The sequence below is a fragment of the Podarcis tiliguerta genome (genome assembly GCF_965153285.1).
Source record: "Podarcis tiliguerta genome assembly, chromosome: 18".
NCBI classification, from domain to species: Eukaryota; Metazoa; Chordata; class Lepidosauria; order Squamata; family Lacertidae; genus Podarcis; species Podarcis tiliguerta.
In genome coordinates, this window is record NC_139551.1 from 11,505,756 (window position 1) to 11,532,272 (window position 26,517).

The 26,517-nt window shown below is 47.7% G+C and overlaps 2 protein-coding genes across 8 annotated transcripts; one reads left to right on the top strand and one right to left on the bottom strand.

Annotated features, from left to right (window-relative positions):
* Positions 1 to 13,835: 13,835 nt before the first annotated feature.
* Positions 13,836 to 15,930, bottom strand: LOC310668266 (uncharacterized protein; the record flags this gene model as incomplete). The annotated part of the gene is made up of 4 exons (XM_083421289.1): positions 13,836 to 14,517; positions 14,647 to 14,806; positions 15,420 to 15,814; positions 15,927 to 15,930. The coding sequence occupies 3 exons, from the start codon at positions 15,928 to 15,930 to the stop codon at positions 14,693 to 14,695; spliced, it is 513 nt and encodes a 170-aa protein (XP_083277415.1). The 3' UTR covers positions 13,836 to 14,517; positions 14,647 to 14,692.
* LOC310668398 (armadillo repeat-containing protein 6-like) lies at positions 15,784 to 26,021 on the top strand. 7 transcript variants are annotated; one of them, XM_083421666.1, is made up of 8 exons: positions 15,784 to 15,879; positions 17,790 to 17,916; positions 18,049 to 18,131; positions 19,030 to 19,600; positions 20,369 to 20,514; positions 21,743 to 21,874; positions 23,386 to 23,523; positions 24,956 to 26,021. In XM_083421666.1, the coding sequence occupies exons 2-8, from the start codon at positions 17,796 to 17,798 to the stop codon at positions 25,166 to 25,168; spliced, it is 1,404 nt and encodes a 467-aa protein (XP_083277792.1). In that variant the 5' UTR covers positions 15,784 to 15,879; positions 17,790 to 17,795; the 3' UTR covers positions 25,169 to 26,021. The 7 variants fall into 7 exon arrangements, with proteins under 7 accessions (XP_083277792.1, XP_083277789.1, XP_083277787.1 ...); XM_083421663.1 differs by having other exon boundaries at positions 15,812 to 15,879; positions 23,350 to 23,523; XM_083421661.1 differs by having other exon boundaries at positions 15,868 to 16,117.
* Positions 26,022 to 26,517: the final 496 nt, after the last annotated feature.

A 26,517-nucleotide genomic window follows, 5' to 3' on the forward strand; every position in this document is an offset into this window, starting at 1 on the left:
AATGGCAAGCTGGCAGGAAAGATCAGCAATCAGGAAGGCCATATTTTTACAAGAGACTGGAATGATTTTGTGACATATTTGGGAGACCACAGTAAGCAGCTGGAAACAGTAGCAGGAATATAACCATCACTTGCAAAGTAATGTGAACTTTGGAAATTCTGGATATATATTAGATGTTGTTGTTGAGTCGTTTAGTCGTGTCCGCCTCTTTGTGACCCCCTGGACCAGAGCACGCCAGGCACTTCTGTCTTCCACTGCCTCCCGCAGTTTGGTGAAACTCATGCTGGTAGCTTCGAGAACACTGTCCCACCATTTCGTCCTCCGTCATCCCCTTCTCCTTGTGCCCTCCAACTTTCCCAACATCAGGGTTTTTCCAGGGAGTCTTCTCTTAGATTACAGTAAAAGTTGCAGAAATGAAATATAGAAATTAAAAAAACAAACCAGAACTCATGGAGGGAAGGAGGGAGGTCCAAAGGTTTGGGTAAACTTATCTCTTGTTTTTAATTGAATGGAATAATTGTTATGTATAAATATGGTGAGAAACCAAAACTTAAAAATATGTATTAAAAAACAAATAGGAAGAAACCCCTCACCACCACCCCAAGATGCTGGCTCTGACAGCTCCCTGAGTTTAGACTACGAAGCCTCTGAGGGCGTGCAGAGTGCAAATCCGCCCAGGGGCCCGTCTCTCTCCCGGGCTCGCCTGGGGGTCCTGCCCCTGCCAGCCTCTCCGGCCCTTGGGGGACTCTGGCCAGCTGGACGGGCTCACAGCTGTCAACTGTCCCTTATTTGAAGGGACAGTCCCTTATTCCAGGGCCATGTCCCGCTGCTGTCCCTTATTGATGGATGTCCCTTAAATGTCCATTAAATGATGTCCCTTAAAATTTCAAAGGAAGCAGCTCCTCTCCCTCCCTCCCTGCTGGCCAGGGAGGAGGGAGGCTCCAACTGTGTTGCTTGGCTGTGTTGCTCACCCAATAAGAAGTCTAAGAACGACTGGGGGGTGGAGCTTGCATGCCTTGTGTGTGGCTAGTTAATGCAAGCTGAGGGGGTTTTTGAATGCTGGACGCCATTTTGTTGCACGTGCTGCTGCAAACTTTGCAGTGCAAAGTCAGGCCGGGGAGCCATCTTAAGTTGAGGCTGCATAGGCCTTGTGGTGCATGTGATTCAGATTCTATTCAGTTGAACCTCTGGTTACAAAGTTGGTTGGACAGTGTTCTCGAAGCTACCAGCATGAGTTTGACCAGACTGCAGGAGGACAGGAAGACTGGAGTGCCTGGAACAGGTGAAGCTGCAGGTCCCTTATTTTGGCTGCTGGTCCCTTATTTTCAAGGCTGCTGGTCCCTTCTTTTCAAATCTGTAAGTTGACAGCTGTGGACGGGCTGCAGGCGCTGGTGTCCCTGGCACACGAGGAGGGTCACGTGGCCGGACCTTTCTATGCCCTTGGAGGGGAAGAGGCCACGTAAAAGGCCCTGCAAGTCCCGCCAGCCTCCGGCAGCACAGTCCACACTCCGGGGGGGGGGGGAGACTTTCCAGCATGTACTGCCAGCTCCGTCGGGCCAACAATCGGTTCCCATCATGTGATGCACAAGGGTTCCGGATTAATTTGAAATTTACTCGTTTTTCTAGTGTATAACCAAATAATCTCAAGGTATCCTTTGTTCGGTTCGGTTTCACTTCGTAGCTTTATGGATAAATTAACCTCTATTGGGTTTAATTTCATTTCACTCACATCCTTCTTCCCAGCATGCTTTGCTACCTCATCTTCTCACAAACAAGTCTCCTGTGTCCTATAATTGAAATTTACCCATTTTCCAATGTATAACTAAATAAATTACACCCAAACTGTCTTTCGATAGGTGTCACTTATTAGCTTTATTGATAAATTATCCTTTTTAGCTGTCATGTCATTTCCCTCACGTCCTTCTTCCCAGCATGCTTTGCTACCTCATCTTCTCACAAACAAGTCTCCTGTTTCCTATAATTGAAATTTACTCATTTTCCAGTGTATAACTAAATAAATAAATCCCAAGGTGTCTTTTGTTAGGTTTCACTTATTAGCTTTATTGAAAATTATCCTTTACAGTGGTACCTCGGGTTACATACGCTTCAGGTGACATACGCTTCCGGTTACAGACTCCGCTAACCCAGAAATAGTGCTTCAGGTTAAGAACTTTGCTTCAGGATAAGAACAGAAATATTGCTCCAGCGGCGCGGCAGCAGCAGGAGGCCCCATTAGCTAAAGTGGTGCTTCAGGTTAAGAACCGTTTCAGGTGAAAAACAGACTTCTGGAACGAATTAAGTACTTAACCCGAGGTACCACCGTATTAGGTTTCATTTTCCTCACGTCCTTCTTCCCAGCATGCTTTGCTGCCCCTTCTTCTCACAAACAAGGATCCTGTTTCCTATCATTTTATTTTTCTCTAGACGTATTTGGATTATTCCATTTAAACCTGAGGGAGAAAGAGAGGAGGCTTTTCCTCACAGCCTTTCCCTCGCCATTCCCAGGGTGCCCTGTGCAACCTTCCTGTGCAACCTTCCTCCTGGTGTGCCACGTGGCACTCAGAAACCCACAGAACCCCACTCAGAAACCCACAAAACAAAGGTTGCGAATGCCACCAAATGAAGCCATGTTTCACCGGGACCTTATAACTTCGAGTGTGGAGGTCAAGCAAGCATATGATCCTCGGATGAAGGGTGTCATAGAAATTTAATAAAATTAATTTAATAAATGTAATAATAATATTGCCTTGACCTGCTTGGCTGAAAAATCTCACACGGCTTCTGGAAGACCCAGTGGAGGCTGCAGTTGAACGGGGGGGGGGGCACACCTGCACACACCTGGCCCATTGTCCAAGGGCAGGTGAGCCAGAAGTCTCCTTGCCACTGACACCCATGATGATGCCATCAATAATGCTGTGACCTCATGTCTCCAGGGGCTTGGGGTCCCCTAGCAACACTGGTGAGGGGAGCTTTCATTTCCTTATCCCCACTGAGGATTAGAAAGGTTAGAAAGAGATGGAGGAGAAGATCAGCTAAGACCATTCAAACTGGCTGCCTCTGGTTGCTAACCTTCATTCTTTTATGTTTATCAGGACTTTTAAGTAAAGCTGCGCAGTTGAATACTTAATGATAAATAGAAGTCCATCTGTACTCTTTTTTAAAAAAATCTTTAGGTTTCTTAATGAGGCTTGGCATAGAAAACCAATTGTAGATGTTGGGAAGAGAAAAGACATACCAAACACCTCCATAATCCACACACCATGATGAGAATCTCTTTGAAGTCCGAGCTTAAACACCAAAGGACTGTACAGTTCTGCAGGTTTTTCCTTAGTCTTCTTTGGTCCAGACTATGTCTGTTTATTGTCCAAATCCAATTATTTTATCAAACAGATATTTCCAGCTATGAGAATGACATCGGAGAGTGCCAGCCGTGTTGTGCTCTGGGACCCAGTGTCCTGCCGCTTGCACCTTGATGCAAGCTGACAATCTCGGACAATCTGCGGGTCTGCGAGACAGTCCTCCCCCACCCTGGGGAGTCTGCCAGGGCTAATTACCCCCATATCAGCCTTGAATTACCGGCAGGGCTGGGATCAGCCATTTCCCACCCCAGGAAACAGGAAGCCTGATGCCATCGAGTACTTAGACATGAACCCAGGGAAGAGTGCAGCCTTCATCTTTATTGAGCCGAAAAGGCTTTCAATAACGTGTCATGGAAATTCCTTGAGACTTTAATAGGAAGATGAGACTTGGGAACATCATTAATAAAAGGAATAAAAGCAATATATCAAGACCAGAAAGCTAATTTAATAATAAATGATATGACTGAATACTTCCCCATAGAGAAAGGAACGAGGCAGGGGTGCCCACTCCCCCCCCTTTTATTTATATTAACATTGGAAGTACTAAATGAGGTCATAAGAAGAGGAAATGAAAGGCATAGCATTAGGAAGAAATTCCTATAAAATTAGGGCTTTTGCTGACAATATGATAGTGATGGTGGAAAACGCAAAAGATAGTATAAAGAAGCTGCTAGAGAAAATGTAACAATTTGGAAAAGTGGCGGGATTCAGATTAAAGAAAGAAAAAATGAAGGTAATGGTCAAAAACATGGATATACGGAGGGGGGGGGGAGAACCTAGAAGAAAAAAGAGGATTGCAATTGAATGAGTGGTTTATCCAGTCATTAAAAAAAAACATTCTCTTAGGTTGCTTTTGGTTCAGTATTTATCTTGTAAGTTATCTGTTTGCATGCGTTTCCCGCTGAACAGGAGGAGTACCCCTCCTGAGGGCCAGGGACCCCACAGCAGCCCTCCCTCGCCTCTGCAAGTCTGGTTTTATTTTTCTTCATTCAGCTGCCGGACAACCCAGCAGCCTGACCCCTGTTTGCCAGCTGATGTCACAAAGTGCTGCTTTGCAAGCAAGCCTTATAATGCCCTGCAAGGGGGATGCCTGTCAGAGGACAGTGAGAGTTGGTAGAGAAAGATGGATTCTCCAGGTAGGAGGCCTAGAGGAGATGACTGGCATTATTATTATTGTGAGGTGATGCTATTACAATTCCAAAGGGAATGTCAAGCAGGGAGGGAGGGGGAAGAGAGAGAGTGGAATTCTGGTGGAGACGGAAGATGGAAGGAGGCTTGGAAAGGGAGTTTGAAGGGGGGGCAGGTGAGAGTCGGTTGAGGGCGGTGGGTTCTAGAAGGGGGCACGAGGGGGGGGGCTGAAGCTGAGCTGGACTTAGAAGCAACAGCACAGCCGCCATTGCTCTGAGCATGTGGCCGTTCAATGCCGAAAGAAGGGGCTCTCTCCAAACTTGGCGGCAAGAGGATTCCATTAATTCAGGTGAGCCATGGAGCCAGGGCTTGGCTTTGGAGTATTCAGGAAAGGCGCCTAGCAGGCTTCAGCTCGCACGGGGCAGGAGCCTGGTGAAATTACTTTCCCATTATTTCTTTGCGCCGTCACTGCACGTGATCCTTGATCAAAAGGTCCCTGCCCCGAGGGGCTTACAAGCTTTAATAGGACACAGGGAGGGAACAGGGAAAGGTTGAGGTCCAGGCTGGATCCTGAGTCTAGGTCTCTGAATTTAGACTTTGGGATTCCCGGACATTTCCCACCTGTAACCTCTTCCTCTGTTCTTTATTTTCCTTTCTGTCTCCTAGGACAAAAAAGGCTCCTGAGACGCCAAAACATGAAGGAGGCTGCAGTGAATCTTTTTTTTTTTTTTATAAATATTTTATTCGTTTTTGCATAAAAGACAACAAAGCAAAACAAAAGCAACAAACAATACACCAAAAACATACAGAATTACACAAACATAGCATACTACAAACAACAGAAATAAAAACAATCTTATCTTCATATTGATCTTGCATTAACTTGTTTCTCTGACTTCCCCGGGTCACCCTTCCCTGTATTCCAATTCATACAATTAAACAACAAATCCCTTCCCTCTGTCATAATTAACCTCCTTTCTGATTTGAATGTCTTAATATAGCTTATTCAATGCTTAGAACTTAGAATGTTGGGTCTTAGGATCCTTAAAATTTTACTCCAATAACCTTATACATTCAATCTGATGTTATTTTAACATTCATTAATCTTGTAGTGTTTCTGTAAATAGTCTTTAAATTTCTTCCAATCTTCCTCCACCATCTCTTCACCCTGGTCTCTGATTCTGCCAGTCATTTCTGCGGATTCCATATAGTCCATGACTTTCATCTGCCATTCCTCCAGCGTGGGTAATTCTTGTGTCTTCCAATACTTTGCAATAAGTATTCTTGCTGCTGTTGTGGCGTACATAAAAAATATCCTGTCTTTCATACGTACCTCTTGGTTGACCATGCCCAGGAGAAAGGCCTCCGGTTTCTTCGGGAATGTGTATTTAAATACTTTCTTCAGTTCATTATAGATCATCTCCCAAAAGGTCTTAATCCTTGGGCATGTCCACCAGAGATGAAAAAAGGTACCTTCAGTTTCTTTACATTTCCAACATTTGTTATCGGGCATATGATAAATTTTTGCTAGTTTGACTGGTGTTATGTACCATCTGTATATCATTTTCATAATATTTTCTCTTAGGGCATTACATGCCGTAAACTTTAGCCCAGTGGTCCATAACCGTTCCCAGTCGGCTAGCATTATGTTGTGACCCACATCTTGTGCCCATTTAATCATTACTGATTTCACTTCCTCATCCTGTGTAATCCATTTCAGCAGCAGATTATACATTCTTGACAATATCTTAGTTTTGGGTTCTAGCAATTCTGTTTCCAATTTTGATTTTTCCACCTGGAAGCCAATTTTTCTATCCAATTTATATGCCTCCATTATCTGATGATAGTGGAGCCAATCACGGACTTTACTTTTTAATTTGTCAAAACTCTGCAGTTTCAATTTATCTCCATCTTGTTCTAGTATCTCCCAATATTTTGGCCAATTGGCCTCCATATTGAGTTTTTTGACTGCTTTTGCTTCCATCGGAGATAACCACCTTGGAGTCTTATTTTCAAAGAAATCCTTATATCTAATCCATACATTTAACAATGCTTTCCTGACAATGTGAATCTTAAACATTCTGTGAACTTTAACCTTGTCATACCATAAGTAAGCATGCCACCCAAACGCATTATTGAATCCTTCTAAATCCAGTATATCTGTATTTTCAAGAAGTAGCCATTCTTTCAGCCAGCAAAAAGCTGCTGCTTCATAGTAAAGTTTCAAGTCTGGCAGGGCAAAGCCTCCTCTTTCCTTTGCATCTGTTAATATTTTAAATTTTATTCTTGGCTTTTTGCCCTGCCAGACAAATCTGGATATATCTTTCTGCCACTTCTTGAAACAGTCCATTTTATCAATAATCTGCAGTGTCTGGAACAAAAATAACATTTTTGGCAATACATTCATCTTTATCACAGCAATACGACCTAACAGTGAGAGTTTTAGATTAGACCATATATCTAGATCTTTTTTTATCTCCATCCAACATTTTTCGTAGTTATCCTTATATAAGTTCCCATTTTTTGAAGTCATAATAATTCCCAGATATTTCACTTTTTTCACCACTGTCAAACCTGTCTCATTCTGAAACCTTTCTTTCTCTTTTTCTGTTAGATTCTTTGTCAAAACCTTAGTTTTTGTTTTGTTGAGTTTAAAACCTGCTAATCGACCAAACTCTTGAATCAGTTCTAAAACCCTCTTCACACTGGACTCTGGCTCCTGCAATGTCAAAACCAAGTCATCTGCAAATGCTCTTAATTTAAATTGTTTAACTCCGACCTGTATCCCTCTTACCATCTGGTCCTTTCTAATCATATTCAGCAACACCTCCAGGACCGATATAAAAAGCAGAGGGGAAATAGGACAACCTTGTCGTGTTCCTTTTTCTATTCTGAACTCTTCAGTCAAAACATTGTTAACAATTAATTTTGCTTTTTGTTCAGAATAGATTGCACCTATACCATTTTCGAACTCTTGGCCTACCCCCATACTATGGAGATTCTTTTTCATAAAACCCCAAGAAATGTTATCAAAGGCTTTCTCCGCGTCCACAAATACTAAAGCTGCTTTTGTGTTTATTCTTTCCTGTAAAAGTTCCAAAATGTCAATTATATTCCTTACATTATCAGATAGGTGCCTTCCTGGGAGAAAGCCTGCTTGGTCCTTGTGAATCTCCTCCGCTAAAACCCTCTTTAATCTTCTAGCCAAAATGTCAGCAAAAATTTTATAATCCACATTAAGTAATGATATAGGCCGATAGTTCTTAAGTTGGTGTTTTTCCGATTCTGTCTTTGGTATGAGAGTCACAAAAGCTTCTTTCCACGTTTCTGGTGTCCTTTTCCCCTGTAATATGTCATTACATATATCCTTCAAGGGTTGAATTAGCCAGTCTTTCATTGATTTATAATATCTTGCCGTCAACCCATCAGGTCCTGGGGACTTGCCAAGTTTCATATTTTGGATGGCGCTCTCTACCTCTTGTTCTGTTATCCTGCAGCTCAATTTAAATTTGCTTTCTTGAGATATTTCCGGTAGCCCATTTTCTTTCAAGAATTCCTCCATATCTGCTTCCTTCTGTGGTTGTTGTGAATAAAGCTGTTTAAAGTATCTATGAAAGGCACTCCTAATTTCCACTGGGTTCTGAATAATTCTTCCTTCCTCTTCTAAATTTGTTATTGTATTCATTTTCTGTCTCTTCTTTATTTGCCATGCCAATAACTTTCCACATTTGTTTGCTGATTCGAAAGTTCTTTGTCTCATTTGTCTGACCTTCCATTCAATCTCTTGATTTATCATTTGCATGTATTGTACTTGATATAACTTTATCTCTCTCAAGATTTGTTGTGATTTTGGATTTGATCTCAGTCTTTTTTCACCTTCCTTAATCTTTTCCAATATCTTTTCTCTTTTTTCCTGTTGTAATCTCTTCTTGAGTGCGTTCTGTTGTATCAAAAATCTTCTCATAACAGCTTTACTTGCGTCCCATACAGTTCTTTTTTCCACCGTAGTGTTTAAATTTATCTCAAAATAGTCTTTCAGAGTTTTCTGGGCCTTCTTGGTTATTTCCTCATCTCTAAACAGAGAGTCATTCATCCTCCATCTGAAAGGACCAGTTGGTTGTAAGTTCATTACCATCTTTACAGCATTATGGTCGGAGTAAGTCTTTGGGCAGATTTCTACTTTTTTTGTCTTTGGTGCCAGTCCTCTTGTGATCCAGATCTGGTCAATTCTTGTCCATGTCTTTTTGGCTTCAGAAAAGAAGGTTCCTTCTCTTTCTAGAGGATTTTTGGTTCTCCAGATATCCACCAAGTCCAGGTTATCAGTCAGTTCAAAAAAGGTTTTTGGTAGTCTCCCATCTTTGGTGACTACCTGCCGTTGTGCCTTGTCCATATTTGTAGAAACAACTCCATTCATATCTCCCATCAAGATCACATTGTACTCCAGATAGTCCATCAATGTCTCATGCAACTTTTTGAAAAATTCCGATTTTCCTTCGTTCGGTGCGTATACGCCAACAATCAGATATTTCTGTCCATGGTGTTGAATTTCAATTGCCAAATATCTTCCTTGTTCATCTTTAAAAATTAATTTTGGTGCTAGGCTCTCTTTTGCATATACCACCACTCCTCTTTTTTTAACTTTGTCCGATGAAATAAACTCTTGACCTAGTCTTTTATTAATTAGAATTTTTCTATGGAGCCTAGTTACATGTGTTTCCTGTAAACAAATCAAGTCCAATTGTTCTTTTTTTTAAATGTGAAAAATTGATTTTCTCTTAGAAACCACGTTTAGACCGTTACAGTTCCAGCTTAATAGTTGCAGAGACATCTTGTAGTTAGTCTGCTATATTCCTCCAGTGGCTCCCAATGTGTCTTCTTTCTCTTCTGGTCCCGGTGGTGTCGTCTTGTCCAAATCTAAGATTGCTTTAGCTATCTCTCTCCTTCTTCTCTCTTGTGTATCGGACGGGTCTTGGTCTTTAAAGGATTCCTTCTGTAAGTCCTCCTCGTAGTCCTTTAAAAATCTGTCTTTATCTTCCACTGATTTTATTTTTATTTTCCTTCCTTTTATACTAAACGAAAGCCCTTCAGGGAACTCCCACTTAAAGATGATGTTGTTCTTTCTCAGCTGTGTAACCAAGTCTCTGTAGCTAGATCTGAGGTCTAAGAGATGTTTGGGAATGTCCCGGAACAATTCCACTCTTGATTCACCAACTTCCAAAGGCCTTTGGAAATGTAGTCCCAAAATTTTATCTCTCTCCTCTTTAGATCCAAAGGTGACCAAACAGTCTCTTGTCTTGATTCTCCTGCTTGTTTTACCCAATCGAAAAGCACTTACTATTTTAATTTCTTCTTTATCCAGATCCAGTTTCCAGAAATCTGCAAATTCCTGTGCAAGAAATTCCTTAAGACCTTCTTTCTCAATTTCTGGTAAGGATCTGATCCTGAGATTCGTTGTTTTATCTTTTAATTCAAGCATGGAAAATCTTGTTCTATAGTCCTCAAGTTGCCTGTTGATCGGTGGTATTTTTTCTTCTATGGCCTCTGCAGCTGATTTTGCTTCTTCTACAATTTTCCTTGTTTTTGATGATTCCTGCAATAATTGCTGAATTAAATTCGTATTTTGTTTAATACAAGCTGTATTTTGATCTATTTTAGATGTCTCTGACACCTTTTTGTTTGTTTCTGCAACCTCCTCTGTCAATTTATTTAATGATTCTTGAATTTTTGCAAATCCTGTATTAAAAAGGTCCTCGGTTGAAGTCATAGCTTTTGGTTTAGGTTGTACAGATGCACCTCCAATTGGGTCTGGTATAGAGGCTCTTCTCCCTGAGTAAAAGGTTTTCCCAGATCTTGTAGTCTTCTCCTGCAGCTGGTCTAGTTTTCCCTTATCACTTGCCATACCACACCAACTTATTTCAAGGTCACTCCCAGCTAGCTGTCAGACTTGAAGTCAAAACAGTGGAAAGTCCCCAGTCACTTTCCCAGCTGCAGCAAGCTGTCAGATTTTAAAACCAAACAGTGGAAAATTCCCAGTTGCTTTCTGTTTCTTTGTATCAGTCTTTGTAACAATCCTTATGTCCACCAGGGGGATACAATGGCCCCTGGGAACAATGTCTCCCGTCTTCTCCTTCTCAGCAACTTTGCAGCTAATTCCTCCCAGTAACAAGACTTAAACAGTCACAGCTTTTAACAGTATAATCCAGTTTGCAGAGCTTAAAATCTCAGAGTCTCTCTCCGCAGTCCCTCCTTTACCCAGTATTTTCAGATTGACAGATCAGAGCCGGGCGCACTGGGCGGTGATTCCGGGCGCGCCGGGCGGTGGTTCCCCCACAGTCAGCTCTTTCTTACGCAGGCAGTATAGTTTCCAGTCCTTCCCCCCCTTTTCCCTGCCACTTGGGGGGGGGGGGGAATCCTTATCAAAACGCCAGATTCCGTTTCTTCAAAAGCACTTTTAAAGGTTTGGCACGCAAAAGTCTTTGTTTCCAGCTATATACAGAGCGGAAGGCTGGCTTCCTGGTTAAACCTTACCGCTTCGGTTCTAATTTAGCTTGCTTTTTTAACTTTGCCAAATCCAAAAGTTCCTTAATTTGTTTCTTTTCCTTTTAAAATTTGTAATTCTCCTACTCACGGAAAGATCTTTTATAATCCAATTTGTCCCAAGAAGAAGTTGAGCGCTCCTCCGATCACGGCTGTGCGACGTCTCTCCGAAAAAGAAGCGATTGACTCTCAGCACCGCGTTACCCCCTCCACACTCCGGAGCTCTTCCTGAGCCCCAGAAACGTTTTAGGAGATCGCTGTTGGTGCCCGCCGAGTCCCACGGACGTAGGCTTCCTCCGCCTACGTTTTCAGGGGTTCACCGCGTCGCCGTAGAGGTAGAACCCTGTTTTTTTCGGAGCTCCCCCTCCGGTGCTCAGCAGGGGGCCGCCATGATCGCTGGCGCTCAACCCGGAAGCCTCTGCAGTGAATCAACCATTGGAGTTTGTGGTAATTCCATGGGGAATCCATTCCCCACATGTGCAGGGAGGTCATGGCGCTGACCTGCGTGAAACAGGGCTGGGTTGGGGGGTTGCAGTCCCGTCTCACCCCAGCCCCTTGCTCCTATGTCTAAGTATATAGATGATAATAATAAATATTATCATCTATATATTTATCTGGAACTCCTCCAAGCAATCAGTCAAGAGGTGATACAATTGAATGAGTGGTTTATCCAGTCATTAAAAAAAAGGGTATTTTTCTTAGGTTGCTTTTAGTTCAGTATTTATCTTGCAAGTTATCTGTTTGCATGCGTTTCCTGCTGAACAGGAGGAGTACCCCTTCAGAGGGCCAGGGAACCCACAGCAGCCCTCCCTCGCCTCTGCAAGTCTGGTTTTATTTTTCTTCATTCAGCTGCCGGACAACCCAGCAGCCTGACCCCTGTTTGCCAGCTGATGTCACAAAGTGCTGCTTTGCAAGCAAGCCTTATAATGCCCTGCAAGGGGGATGCCTGTCAGATGACAGTGAGACTTGGTAGAGAAAGATGGATTCTCAAGGTAGGAGGCCTAGAGGAGATGAGCGGCATTATTATTATTGTGAGGTGATGCTATTACAATTCCAAAGGGAATGTCAAGCAGGGAGGGAGGGGGAAGAGAGAGAGTGGAATTCTGGTGGAGACGGAAGATGGAAGGAGGCTTGGAAAGGGAGTTTGAAGGGGGGGCAGGTGAGAGTCGGCTGAGAGCGGTGGGTTCTAGAAGGGAGCACGAGGGGGGGGGGCTGAAGCTGAGCTGGACACAGCCGCCATCGCTCTGAGCATGTGGCCGTTCAATGCAGCAAGAAGGGGCTCTCTCCAAACTTGGAAGCAAGAGGATTCCATTAATTCAGGTGAGCCATGGAGCCAGGGCTTGGCTTTGAAGTATTCAGGAAAGGCGCCTAGCAGGCTTCAGCTTGCATGGGGCAGGAGCCTGGTGAAATTACTTCCAAATTATTTCTTTGCGCCATCACTGCACGTGATCCTTGATCAAAAGGTCCCTGCCCCGAGGGGCTTACAATCTTTAATAGGACACAGGGAGGGAACAGGGAAAGGTTGAGGTCCAGGCTGGATCCTGAGTCTAGGTCTCTGAATTTAGACTTTGGGATTCCCGGACATTTTCCCACCTGTAACCTCTTCCTCGGTTTTTTATTTTCCTTTGTCTCCTAGGACCAAACAGGCTGCTGAGACAGCAGACCATGAAGGAAGCTGGTGTGCCACTGAAAGAAAAATTGGAGATTGTGGTAGGTTAATTCCATGGGAATCCACTCCCCACATGTGCAGGGAGGTCATGGCGCTGACCTGCGTGAAACAGGGCTGGGTTGGGGGGTTGCAGTCCCGTCTCGCCCCAGCCCCTTGCTCCCCTCCTTCCAAGCCAGGGGTCAGGCGCCCAGGCAGGAGCAGGCTGGCAGCCTGTGGTGACGTGGGCATGGGCAGCCTGGCAGGGGTGCTTGTTCTGCCCCCCTAGAGAGTACAATGTCCTTCTTCATTTGCAGGGCCGTGGTTTGGGGAACCAGCAGCAGCCCAGCGGTGCAGGGAAACCCAGCAAAATCCGGAGGTACGTTGTGACCTTGTGTGGCAGGGGAAGTGTTTCCCAGTGATCTTGGGGGTGGAGGAGGAAGGCCTGATTTAGAGATCCCTATAGTTTTATGGAGAGCGTTTTTCTGTGGTCCAGGCAGGGCCCTAGCTAGGGGGTGGTGAGATGGGCCCCCGCCAGGGGCGCAGGGGAGGGGTGGGGCACAAAATTGCCTCAAAAAGATGTCCAGAAATATGTCTAAGTATATAGATGATAATAATAAATATTATCATCTATATATTTATCTGGAACTCCTCCAAGCAATCAGTCAAGAGGTGATACAATTGAATGAGTGGTTTATCCAGTCATTAAAAAAGGGTATTTTTCTTAGGTTGCTTTTGGTTCAGTATTTATCTTGTAAGTTATCTGTTTGCATGCGTTTCCAGGTGAACAGGAGGAGTACCTCTCCTGCGGGCCGGCGACCCCACAGCAGCCCTCCCTCGCCTATCATGGCATGGAAGTGCAAAAAAAAGAAGAAACATCTTTGAAGGTCAGATGAGCAGGACCAGCACTCTCTGCCCAGCCCAGAAAGGAGGCGGGAGCCATCAATGTTTGTTGTGACAGCCTGGAGGCTGCTGGAGATGTGAAGCAGGTAGCGTGAGTTCAGATTCTGAGAGGTGCCCAGCAGGGCTCGTAGCACAATGGTAGTGGCCTTTCTGCTCTAGAACCAGGCCTTTGGCTAATTAAACAATGCATGGCCTTTTAAACATGCTTGTGGATTGGGAGGTTGGCTTATGAGTTTGTTTTTGTTTTTAATGTGTATGCTGTGTTTTTATTTTGTCTTTTTATGCTGCAAGCCTCCCTGAGAGCTTCCGATGAAGGGCGGCATACAGATTAAATTAATCGATAGACTGATTAATGATCATGGCAGTTTCCCAGAATCTGGAGGTGAATTGTCAGGCTAGAAATGAGGGAAAAGGAGTCCGAAGACCCCCTGGTGCCTTGGCCTGCGTTCCCTCATCGCCTGCGTCCAAAAGGCCTTTAAAAAAGTGCCACCACTGGAACCCAGAACCAGCACCAGCAGGGCGCAAGCAGAGAGGAGGCTGCTGAGCACGCGGCTGAGGCGGTAGATTTGCCAACACAGCAGCTGCATGCACCCAGAGGCACTTTGAGGATGAGGAAACACCACTGCTTCCCCGGCCACTACCGCAGCACTAGCGGCCACTGGGTTTTCCAAAAAGCACCGCCACCAGTGCAACCAAGCACCAGGACCAGCTGCAGGGCGCAAGCAGAACCGAGGCCGCTGGGCAGGTGGAGACGGGGGAATTGAGTGACGCATGAGGGGGTCGGGCAGGGCTCTGATGGTCGCCCAGGGGCATGTCCATGCCACCGCCACACAAGTAAGTATTGTGGGGCTCTGATGGGGTACCAGGAGTCTCCTTGACGGGGTGCGGCTCCGAGCAGTGACCTCCGCTGGGATTCTTTTTCCCACCTTCCTTCGCTGATCTGACCTGTGAGAAAAGAAAACAATTCACCATCAGTGCTGGGAAGAGAGGTGAGACTTCCCAGAATCCCCTGCTACCTGGCCTGACCCTGCAAGGCCGTCCTTCGTCTTCCCTCCTCCTCTGTCCGCCACACACCTCCTTGAGGCATCCAGAGTCTCCCAAGGTGTTGCTCTTGTAGGTTTCATGGTCTAAGCTCAGGGCCGGTCCGAGTCAGTGTCTCTCTGGGGGTCAAGGGGTTACGTCCCATTTGGCTCCTCCTGCACACATCCTTGGAGTTGCCGATATCCATTGAAACCTCAATAACAAAACATAAAAGCCACCAAATTAAAATTATTCTAAAAACAGGTAACAATCCTAAAAGCAACCAGCAGCCCTCCAAACAACTTCAGAATTGCCAGGGAGACGGCTTGCAACCCCCAAATACCTTGTTTAAACAGGGATACCTTTAAATTTCTCATAGAAGCTAATAGCGAGGGAGACGGATGCACCTCACGAGTGAGGGCATCTCACAAACGGGAAGCCACTGCCTTGTCTTGGGTTACCACCAACCGGGCACCCTGGCAGCCTTGTGTTAACCTTGTAGATGCAGGGTTGTGTGGGCGGAGGACTTTTGCCTGCAAATGGGGCATCTTTTACCCCGGCCAGGCTAAACATGTCCACTCCCTTCCAACCTTTCTTCATCGGACTGTTCCCCACCCGTTCCAGTTTGTCCCTACCTGGTCCAGTCATGTAGTAATCTCTCTCTCTGAAAACGTTAGCAGGATTCATAGAACACCTGGCTATTCTACAACACGGCTTCCAAAGTCAGTTTGAGAAAGTAGCAGCACTTAACCTATGAAAGCAAGACCTGCGGCAGCAAGAACAAGCCTGGGGCTGGGAAGCTGTTCTTTTCGGGGTTGCCAACTTACCAGCCTCTTCCTCGCGCTTTCAAGCGGGGCGCTCTCCGTCTGGCGCATGCGCACAAGGCCCAGCTTCCTCTCCCGGCCTCTCTGCGCAAAAGGCGTCGCGAAGGCCGGGGGCGCTTTCAAGGGGAGGCGGCCTTCCGCCGGGGTCGAGGGGGACGAGCGGCCTCTGCGGCGGACGAGAGGCGAAGGAGGCCATTCCTGAGGGAGGGCTGGGCGAGCTCGACGCCCGGCGGAGTCCGGTTGCCTCAGGCCAGCGCAGGCGCAGTACACTAGCGCCTCGACGCGCACGCGCAGCGCCGTTAAGCCGGCCGTTAAAAGGGGTGGGCCGGGCGCGCTCTGCGCACGCGCTGCCTGGGGCGGTTTCCCCCTTTCGCGGACGGCAGCCGCCTGGAGACAAACTTAAAGACCCTGGCGGCCAATGCGGAGTCTTTGACGGGACGGCGAGCGCCGAGGGACACGCCAGGTGAAGTGATGCAATAAGAGAAGCTGGCGGGGGGGGGTGCGCTCTGCCCATGCTCAGAGCCCCGGTGTCCCCCACCCCAGTCAGGGGCGGAAGCCGTTGGTGGTGGGTGCAAGGAGGTAGGGGGGGGCTCGCCTGCACTCTGTGGATGCTCAGAGGCACAGCTGCCTCTCAGGCTGCGTCTTCGGGGCTGGAGGAGGAGGAGGGGGTCGTGCTTTTCATACTGCGTTCTGATATTCAGGTTGGGCTTCGATAATAGATAATAATACTTGAGCCCTTGGAGGCATCTCAGCTCCAGGGGTTTGGGGAAGCAGCTGGTTATCTCACCACCTTTGAGCCCAGCTTTCAGTCCAGCTTCTAAGACTGGGTGCCTGCTGCCACTCACGGTAGACTGACGTTTATAATAAAATTAAAAAAATAATAAACTAAAAGGAGGCATTCTGATCAATCCTTCTGTATGTTATTTCACCCCCCCCCCACTCCCCTGCACCACTGCTGAGCCCCGACCTTGACTTTTTAAAAACAATTTATTTAATCGTCATTGCAAATCTTCCAGAGACCGACAGATCTTTAAAAATAAAATTAACGCAAAATAATCCAAATATCATAAAACAATGAACAAAAGTCAACATGGCCTAGCAGGCTACATTTTAAATTGCCATTCAAAAGCTATGGGAGCACATGCAATACGATAAAACCTTCTATTAGCAGCAAGGGGGAAACAGATCAGCTTTTTAAAACGTCTGAAAAACCTCAGGCTGCAGATCTTCTGAAAAGGAAATTCATGGGGGATATTCAGGCAGGATGCAGCATTTGGAAAGGGAGCATTTTATTTTTCAGATCTGTGGTGCTGATTATCCTTCCCACCTTCTGCATGAAAGAATGTCTTGTTCATGCACAATCTGAAACTGATTACTCAGCAGAAAAGACCCCCCTGCGTTCCATTGGACACTTCCAGGCAGTGTTAGAAACTCAGACATATAAGCTAACCACCAAATCGCACCTTAAACCGAGGTTACAGTCGCCAGAACCAGAGCCAGAAAGACCAGGTTTGAAATCTGCACTTGGCCATGAAGCTCACGGAATTACCTTGGGCCAGTCTTTCTCTCAGCCTAACCTACCTGATAGGGCTGATGTGATGATAAAAAGGGAAGGGGCGGGGAGACGTTTGTATGTCACAATGAGCTCTTTGGGTTAAAAATCGGGATATAAATCTATTTTTAAAATAAACAGAATGTCTAGTTGCCATTTTGGGGCAAGACGGCTCTAAAGTCTTACTTTATGCATTGACTGTGATTGATTCTCAGTTAAACATCTGGCTAGTTCAGAGGACAACCCTGAGCAAGGTTAAGAGCTTTGAAAACTCAAAGAAGAAAAGTCCCCTGATCCAGGGACAGTCCACACATCTATTGGCCTGTTCCGACCTCTTTAAACTCTTTAGCGACTGCAGCCTTGGTTTAAGGACCCATTTGGCACATAGCTTATATATCTGAGTTTCTAGCACTGACAGGGGCATAAATGACTGCCTTGTTCTGCAGGAGACCATTGGTCAGTCTAGCTCAGTATTGTATATTGGCTCTCCAGAGTTTCAGCCAATATCTCTCACGGCCCACGGAGTGGTCATCGGAGACTGAAGCTGAGCTTGTCTGCAGGCAAATTGGGTGCTCTAACCCCTCAGCTACGCTCCTCCCTTTTCTTTGGGGATCCTATACAGTAGATTTCATTTATAAGAAGAACACACACCACCATACGTAAACCGTTCTCTTGTGGACGCTCCTTCCTTGTAGGTTTGGAAGCAGAAGTTGGGCGGGCGTCCGTCTGTCATGGATGCTTGAGGAGAGATTCCTGCATTGCAGGGGTTGGACTAGATGTCCCTCGGGGTACCTTCCAACTGTAAAACTCTTGTCCCGCAGGTCGGAATGGCGGCCAAGCGGATCACCCAGGAGACGTTTGACGATGTTGTGCAGGAGAACATCAGCGACCTCGGCATGGATCCGGAAGAGGCCGTGATCGAAGCCGTCCAGCAGTTTGAGTCTCAAGGTGTGGTTTTTGCGAAGAGATGTTTTTAACTGGCTGGGTAGACCTGAGATGGCACAGCCTTCTGTGCTGTTCTAAGAATCCCTACTGAGGGCCCCTACTCATTGCCCCCACTGCTCCGTGTCTTTTCTCCAGGTGTTGACTTAAGCAACATAGTGAAGACAGCCCCCAGTTCCGCCTCTGCGGATGGGCAAGAGCCACAGCATGCTGTTTTGCAGGTGAGAAGGGTGCCTGGGGCCGCCCAAGAAAGGAGGAAAGCCCCAGGGGTCGCTTTGGGAAGGGGCCGTCGCCCAGTGGCACCACAAGGACCTCAGGCTGAATCCCGGGCATCCTGAAGTTGGGCTGGGAATGTTCCCTCTACAGTGGTGCCTCTAGTGGCGGAATTAATCCGTTTCGGGGTGCCATTTGCACCCCAAAAAGTCCGCAACTAGAGCGCCTCTTCTGCGCATGCATGGGTGGCGATCCCGGAAGTAAACACTTCTGGGTTTGCCACATTCGAATGCTGGCAGTCCGTAAGAAGAGCGGAACGCAACACGAGGTATGACTGTATTCCGGTTTAAACCAGGGCTTTAATCAAAACCATGAGCACTAGAATCTTGGTTTATTTCTTAGGAAAGGAGCCCATCTCAGTGGGTGGGCAGCACCTGTTCTGTAATACTGAGCTCAATGGTCTGACTCGGTGTTAAGCAGGTCCCTAGGGCCCTAAGCATCAGAAGGTCAAATATATAAGCAGGGCGTCAAATGGCTCCTTAAACCAGGGTTACAGTCGGCAGAATGGAATGCCTACTTGCCATTTGGGGGCCAGACGGCTCGAAGGTCATATTTTTTAATAGGGCTTTTGGGTTCCTGAAATTCATTCTGATTGTGCCGATAAAATGGAGTTCTACAGGATGGGGTATGTGTGTGTGAAAACAGCCCAAAGCCAAGGACCCCCAGGCAGGCACCTCCAGGTGGTGGAGAGGCCAGGCGCCTTTCTGGCACCCAGCCATCTTCACCTAGCCAGGTGCAAAATGGTATTGCAATGTTAAACACCAGCCTCTTCCTTATATCAGCCATTGTGATCTCCTGGTGTGTCGCAGCTATTGCCCAGCCCTACTCGCTCCTTTCCTTCCGCAGACGCTGGACTCTTTGCAGAAGGCCGTTGCTGATGGCGACTCAGGCGCGGTGGACGAGCTGCTGGTGAGCTTTGCGGAGCAGTGCCGGCAGGAGATGGCCGTCCGCTACTTGGCGGGGCAGAAGGGCACTTATCCTGCCGTGCTGGCCGCCTGCCGCCTGGCTTGTGAGGAAGGCTGCTCCCTCCTCAACGCCCTCCGCGCCCTCTCCGCCCTCCTGGACGGCCAGCCCGACTTCCTCGACGCCCCCGGGCAGGAGCTGCTTCTGCGGGTCTTGCGGGAGCGGCAGGATGATGGCGACCTGACCCTGGCCACCATCCGCTGCGTCCGGCAGGCGTCCCTCAAGCACGAGCAGAACCGGCAGGACCTGGTGAAAGGCGGCGTCCTCTCCCTGCTGGTCGGGGCCGTTGTCCGCCATGGGGACCGGGCCGATGTGGTCCGGGAGGCCTGCGCGGGGCTGCGCTTCATGACCTTCGACGACGATATCCGGGTCCCCTTTGGCCACGCCCACGAGCACGCCAAGATGATTGTGACGGAGCACGGCGGGCTGAGGGTCCTCATCGAAGCCGCCAAAGGTAGGAGCATTGCCCCTTCCTCCCCCCCCAGGGGAAGGCTGGCAAGGAGAGCCCTTCTGGGTCAGGCCAGAGGGGGGGGGGGAATTCGATTCTAGCCTTACCGGAGGCAAGACCTCCCTCTCTGCCTTCCCAGCAGCAATCAAAGACAACCAAGAAGTGGTTTGGGGTGTTGTCGGCTTTTTGCCAAATCCTTTTTATTGATTTTCCCTATTCCACACCATTTCCCCCAAAATAGGTTTCCTGCACTCCACACAAGGTTTCCTCTTGTTGCTGCTTTGTTTCCCGGGTTGTTTCCAGTGCTCATTCCATTAAACCTACTTGTTCTGAACCATCGGCTCTCTGCTTGCCAATTCCTGTACGTACGAACCAGGCAGAGGGCCTTCTCGGTAGTGGCACCCGCCCAGTGGAACGCCCTCCCATCAGATGTCAAGGAAATAAACAACTATCAGATGTTTAGATGACATCTGAAGGCAGCCCTGTTTAGGGAAGTTTTTAATGACTGCTGTTTGTTGTATTTTTAATCTTTGTTGGAAGCCACCCAGAGTGGCTGGAGAAACCCAGGCAGATGGGCCAGGTATAAATAATAAATTCTTATTCTTATTCTTATCTACAAGTGAGGTTACTCCACAAATCCTCAATGAATCAGTAATTACCATTTTTCAAATTCCTTTTCTTTCCTTCTGCATGTATGAAGCCCAAAAGCTCACTTTTACTTTTCACAACCAGGTACGATTCACAAACCTTCTCGCTTTCTCTTCCTCCTCTCAGCCTTCCCCGACGACTGCAGCGTCCTGAGGGAGATCTGTGCCACTCTGGGGCGCCTCTCTGTCCGGAACGAGTTCTGCCAGGAGATTGTGGACCTGGGCGGTTTAAACTTCATGGTGGCGCTGCTGGCCGACTGCATTGACCACCAGGTACTACGAATGTAGGTAGCTGCCATGTCCGATCATTGTGTCTGTCCAACCCAGTAGTGCCTACTCTGACTGGCAGGGGCACTCCAGGCAGGGCTGGCCTGATCCGTGGATACACCATGGATCGAAATAGATCAGGATTTCGGTCCTCATTATTCTGAAGGAAGGACTGATGGACTAAACATCTAGGCAGCATCTTCATATTGCTCTGCGCCAGCAATCCATCTAGCTCACTATTACTGACACTGGTTGGCAGACGTTCCCCAGGGTTCCAGGAGACAGTCTAGAAATGCCAGGGATTACACTCATTTTCACTCTTCTTTTTTTTGGTTTTTGTTGATCTGTGTTTTGTTTGAAAGGAAGTCTGAGACCAAACTCCTGGAAAAGTTGATTTCAGAATAATGATTCCAACGGGATGAGGGACTTTTGAGAGTTTTTTCACCAATACTCCAAAACTGCCCCCCCCCCCTCTTTTTTGGGTAAAAGCAGCTAAAAGCAAAGGGACTTTCAGATACATAAAAGTCAAAAGCGTTAGGGAGGCTGTCCTAACCGCAGCACAGACTTGACCAGTTTCATTTCCGTGGGCTTGCGTTGGGTAATATTAGTAATGAAAATAACACTCTCTGGCCTTTTAAACTTTGCATGGGGGAGTTTTTGTTTGTTATTATAGTATTTCTTGTGTTCTTATATTGCAAACTGCCCTGTGATCTTCAGATGGAGGGCGGTATAGAAATCTTCATCATCATCTTCGAAAGGAGTCGAAATAATAATAATAATAATAATAATAAAAAATGCCCATTAGCACCTTAGAGACCAGCTAAGTTTCTTCTGGGTAGAAGCTTTTGTGTGCATGCGCACCTCTTCAGATACACCTGAGTTGGTCTCTAAGGTGTAACTGGACAATTTTTTATTCCGACTGCATCAGACCACCTGCCTGAATCTAGACTCCTGGGAAGCAGATGCTCTGCCTTGGAGCTACAGCCGCTCCCCGAAAAAAAAGAATAGTATTTGTTTTTCTAGTATCTTAGTATTTGCTTCTCCACCCCAGATCTAAACTTTAGCTGACTTGGTGGGCTGGCCGTCTGTCCTGGATGCTGGAGCCGGGACTCCTGCATTGCAGCGGGTGGGACTAGAGGACCCCCAGGCTCCCTTCCAACTCTGCTTCCGTGAGGCTTTCTTTTCAAACCTGTTCTCACGCCTTGGGTCTTTGCCCTTCCGCTGCGGATTGTAGGACCTGGTGAAGCAGGTGATGAGCGCCATCCAGGCGATTGCGGGCAACGACGACGTGAAGGACGCCATCGTCAATGCCGGAGGGACAGACCTCATCGTGCTGGCCATGACTCGGCACCTCGGCAGCCCTTTGGTGAGTGGGTGTCGGTAGAGGAAGGTTCCTTTTATTGGCCGGTCTGTTGCATTTATCCCGCCTCTTCCTCCAAGCAGCTTAAAGGCATCTCTCTTTAGGGCAGCGGGGTGTCAGCAGTGGCTGCCTAGAGGACTCCCAAGAAGAGGGGAGAGGAGAGGAGGCTGAGGGAACGCACAACAAGGGAAAGTGCTCAAAAGGGATGAGGGGCTGCTGGTTCACCAGGAAAGGGGTGAGCTAACTGGGCTCCTGAGCCCCACAGGGTGCCGCAGAAAGAAAGTAGTTGGTCAAGGGAGTCGTGGACTCAAAAATGTTGAAAACCTCTGGGTTAGAGGGTCAGTATAGGACCCAAGAGACCCCTCCCAATGAGGCCATGAAGCTCACTGAGTGATGACTTCTTTCTCTTCTTCTTTAGTGATCACTCGTAGTCGAGTAAGATTGTCTTCCATAAACACAGTTTTAAATGTGAGTTTGTGAGTTACTGTGGAGGCCAATTCTAGATCCACACGTCCTTCCACAGTGGGGACATACTGTAGGTTTCCAGGCAGGAGTTGATCACGGTGAGGGTTTGCCTTCCTCTTAGCATGTTTCTCCCTTTTGTCCTGAATCCAAGCATCTTCAAAGCCCGTGACACCTTTGGAAAGGCTGTTCTCCAATTACAGCGCTCCCAGTTGTCTGTGTTTATAGTGTGGTATAGTGTGTATAGTGAGAGCCAGTGTGGTGTAGTGGTTAAGAGTGATAGTCTGGTAATCTGGGGAACCGGGTTCGCGTCTCCGCTCCTCCACCTGCAGCTGCTGGATGACCTTGGACCAGTCACACTTCTCTGAAGTCTCTCAGCCCCACTCTCCTCCCAGAGTGTTTGTTGGGGGGGAGGAAGGGAAAGGAGAATGTGAGCCGCTTTGAGACTCCTTAAAAGGAGTGAAAGGCGAGATATCAAATCCAAACCAATGCCTCCCAGAGGCCCCTTTCCCCTGGGAAGCCTATAGCCAGGCTGCTGCAACAAACAGCTGTGCAAGCCTTTGGGAGGCAGAGGGGCAAGAGGGCATCAGAGGAGGGAGGGAGGGAAGGAAAGAGGGACAGAGGCCAGTGCTGCCCGTTGCACCCCTGATCATCCTTCAAGGCACCCCAGGGGGCCACAGCACACTGGTTGAAAAGCACTGCTGTAACCACTCCACCACATTGGCTCTCCTTGGTTGCTCCCAGTTCCTTTGCTGTTCTTGAATCCCCTCCCTCATCTTTTGCCCCCCTCCCCTGGATCAGCCCCCTCCAGAAGAAAGAGAGTGCGTGCACGCTCTGCCCTGCTCCAAGGGATCATAGAATTGTAGAGTTGGAAGGGGCGGCATGCAAATTTAATAAACAAATAAAGGTTACACTATATTAAAAGCAGTTGAAAATAACTTAAACTTGCAGAAATAATATTACTGTACGATATGTGGCGTCAAGCTTGCTATATAATAAAAATGCAAGTGTGTCGTTAGTCGGTTGAACATGGCTGCCTGCGTTTCTGCCCTCAGGTGTGTGAGCAGAGTTGTGCGGCCTTGTGCATGCTGGCGCTGCGGAAGCCCGAGAACTGCCGGGTCATCATGGAAGGGGGCGGGGCCTTGGCAGCTCTGCAGGCCATGAAGATGCACCCCAAGGAAGCTGGCGTGCAGGTAACAGTTTTGCGCTGTAAGTGACGGGAGTCGCTCTTTCACCCACCCTCTGCCCTGGCGTAACCACAATTACCTCTGAAAGTATCAAGCCTGCTTTCCCACAAGGGTATAAAATGGGCTGCATCTGGTGTTGGAACTACTGTTTCTGGGGGACAGGCAGCGGGCAGGTGTGGGGGACTCCCTGGTCCTGAATGGGGTAACTGTGCCCCCGAAGGACCAGGTGTGCAGCCTGGGAGTCATTTTGCACTCACAGCTGTCCATGGAGGCGCAGGTCAGTTCTGTGTCCAGGGCAGCTGTCTCCCAGCTCCACCTGGTACGCAGGCTGAGACCCTCCCTGCCCACAGACTGTGTCGCCAGAGTGGCACATGTTCTGGTTATCTCCTGCTTGGACTACTGCAATGCGCTCTATGTGGGGCTACCTTTAAAGGTGACCCAGAAACTACAACTAATCCAGAATGTGGCAGCTAGACTGGTGACTGGGAGTGGCCACCAAGATTGTATTACACCTGTCCTGAAAGACCTACATTGGCTCCCAGTATATTTCCAAGCACAATTCAAAGTGTTGGTGCTGACCTTGAAAGCCCTAAACGGCTTCAGCACAGGGAACCAGGCAAAGGGCCTTCTCGGTGGTGGCACCCCCCATGTGGGACACCCTCCCATCAGACGTCAAGGAGATAAACTACTACTTGACTTTTAGAAGACATCTGAAGGCAGCCCTGTATTGGGAAGCTTTTTATGTTTGATGTTCTATTTTGTTTTTATGTGTGTTGGAGGCCACCCAAAGCGACTGGGGAACCCCAGCCAGAGAGGCGGGCATAAATAATTAGACGGTTATTATTAGTAGTATTAGTCCTACTCAGAAGGCCCACTGAAATTAACAGGAACATCTTAACACCATACTGGAAAACCACACAATGAATCCCTAGAGCGCAATATTATATACCTTTTTTAACACACTGTTGATTTTACTGGTTTTACGAACATTATAATTTCGTAAATAATTTACATTTTCATTAAGTGTAAACCACTTAGGAGGTGTATCAATGTTGTTTAAGGTGCCATATATTTTGGAGAGCTGTTTCTCTCCTCGCCCCTTACATTTGGACTCCTCTAAAGGTATCATAGGCAACGTCTGCATGATGGTTTCTGAGATCAAGGAGCAGTTTTCTGCCTGCGTAGGGTAACAAGTTTTGACTCAAGGTGGCGAGCAGAACCTTTCAAAATGGTGCTGATTTTATTCAAAGATTGCATAGTGGTCCTTGAGATCAAGGCGCAGGTTTCGGCCTACGTTCGGATGCGACATTTTGAATCATTTTGAATCGAAACGGCACTGATATTTTTGTTGTTGCTTGTCAGAGTTCCCAGGCGACGCTGGGCGCTTTCTTCTGCTAACGAAGCGAATCGTTTGCCATTTTTCTCTTTCTCGGTCCAGAAACAAGCCTGCATGCTGATCCGCAACCTCGTCTCCCACACGCGGGATTTCTCCCAGCTCATTCTGGACATGGGCGCTGAGGACTTGATCGCCGAGGCCCGGGCCGCCCACCGGACGTGCGAGGACGTGGCCAAGGCCGCCTTGAGGGACCTGGGCTGCCAGGTGGAGCTGAGGGAGCTCTGGACGGGCCAGAAGGGCAGCCTGGCGCGTTGACGCCCGGAGACGCCGGGAAACGGGGAGTTGGAAGCAGTGGGGATGAGCGGAGAGCAAGATGGACGGGAATAAACGCAGCCCAAGGGAGAAGGAGGGTGTTGGCCTTGGGGGCCATTAGCTGCACAGGCCCCGGAAATTCACCGGTGCGCCGCCATTTACTTTTCTGCGCCAAGTCTTCTGTGCAGCTTTTGTTGTTATTTTAAGTATCTGCCGCTTCAAGAACTTGACTGGCCGACCCTAGGGAATGGAGTGGCGCCTTTGGGGCACCGGCGGAGAAAGCTTCCCTTTCTATAAAAGCGGCCAAGAGCAAAAAGCAGCAACAACGGTGGGTGGGGGAGAAGGCTGGCAGGCCGCTTGTTCCATTTACAGCTGTATTTTGGCCCTACCCTGGCTCTCCATATCGCCAGGGCAGGGCTGGGCCTGGCAGGCTTCTCCATCTTCAGTTAGACAACCACTGCTCCCTGCTGTCCTCCATTCCTCTTCCAGATGTGCCATCCTCTGGCCCTTGGCCATTCTTTTTCCTCTTGTGTCATCATGCTGCCGGCTTAAAACAATCATGTGCCTGTCTCATTTTTGTTCTCTACGGTTTTCCTCTTTGGTCTCATAATAGTTACAAGAAAGGAGATTCCAAGTAAACATTAGGAGTAACTTTCTGTTGTTGGCAAGATCCGTTCGACAGTGGAATGGTCTCCTTTGGGAGGTTGCAGACTCTCCTTCCTTGGAGGTTTGGAAGCAGAGCTTGGATTGCCGACAGCTGAGATTCCAGCATGCAGAAGTGTGGACTGGAGGACCCGGGAATCTCTTCCAACTCAACCATTCTCATTCTAGTTGGATAAAAGTTGGCTCTCTCACATCCTCTGTTTCTTCCTTTTTTTAAAGTCACGTTTTCAGCCCTTAAGAGTGTTAAGAGATGCTTGGGAGAAGCTATCAGAAGCTGGAGCAGATTGCTGGCCTTTGGGGCTTTGGTCTCAAAGCATGTTTCCAAGAACAGACCCTCCACGTATCCCATTTTTCCAGGGACAGTCCCAGATTTACAGAAGCCGTCCCGGTTTCTGATTGATCCCAGAATGTCCTGCTTTTCCTTAGGACAGGGGTCAGCAACCTTTTCCAGCAGGGGGCCGGTCCACTGTCCCTCAGACCTTGGGGGGGGGCCTGGACTATATTTTGGAAGGGGGAAAATGAACGAATTCCTATGCCCCACAAATAATCCAGAGGTGCATTTTAAATAAAAGGGGACATTCTACTCATGTAAAAACACACTGATTCCCGGACCATCTGTGGGCCGGATTGAGAAGGCGACTTGGCCGGATCCGGCCCCCGGGCCTTAGTTTGCCTACCCATGCCTTAGG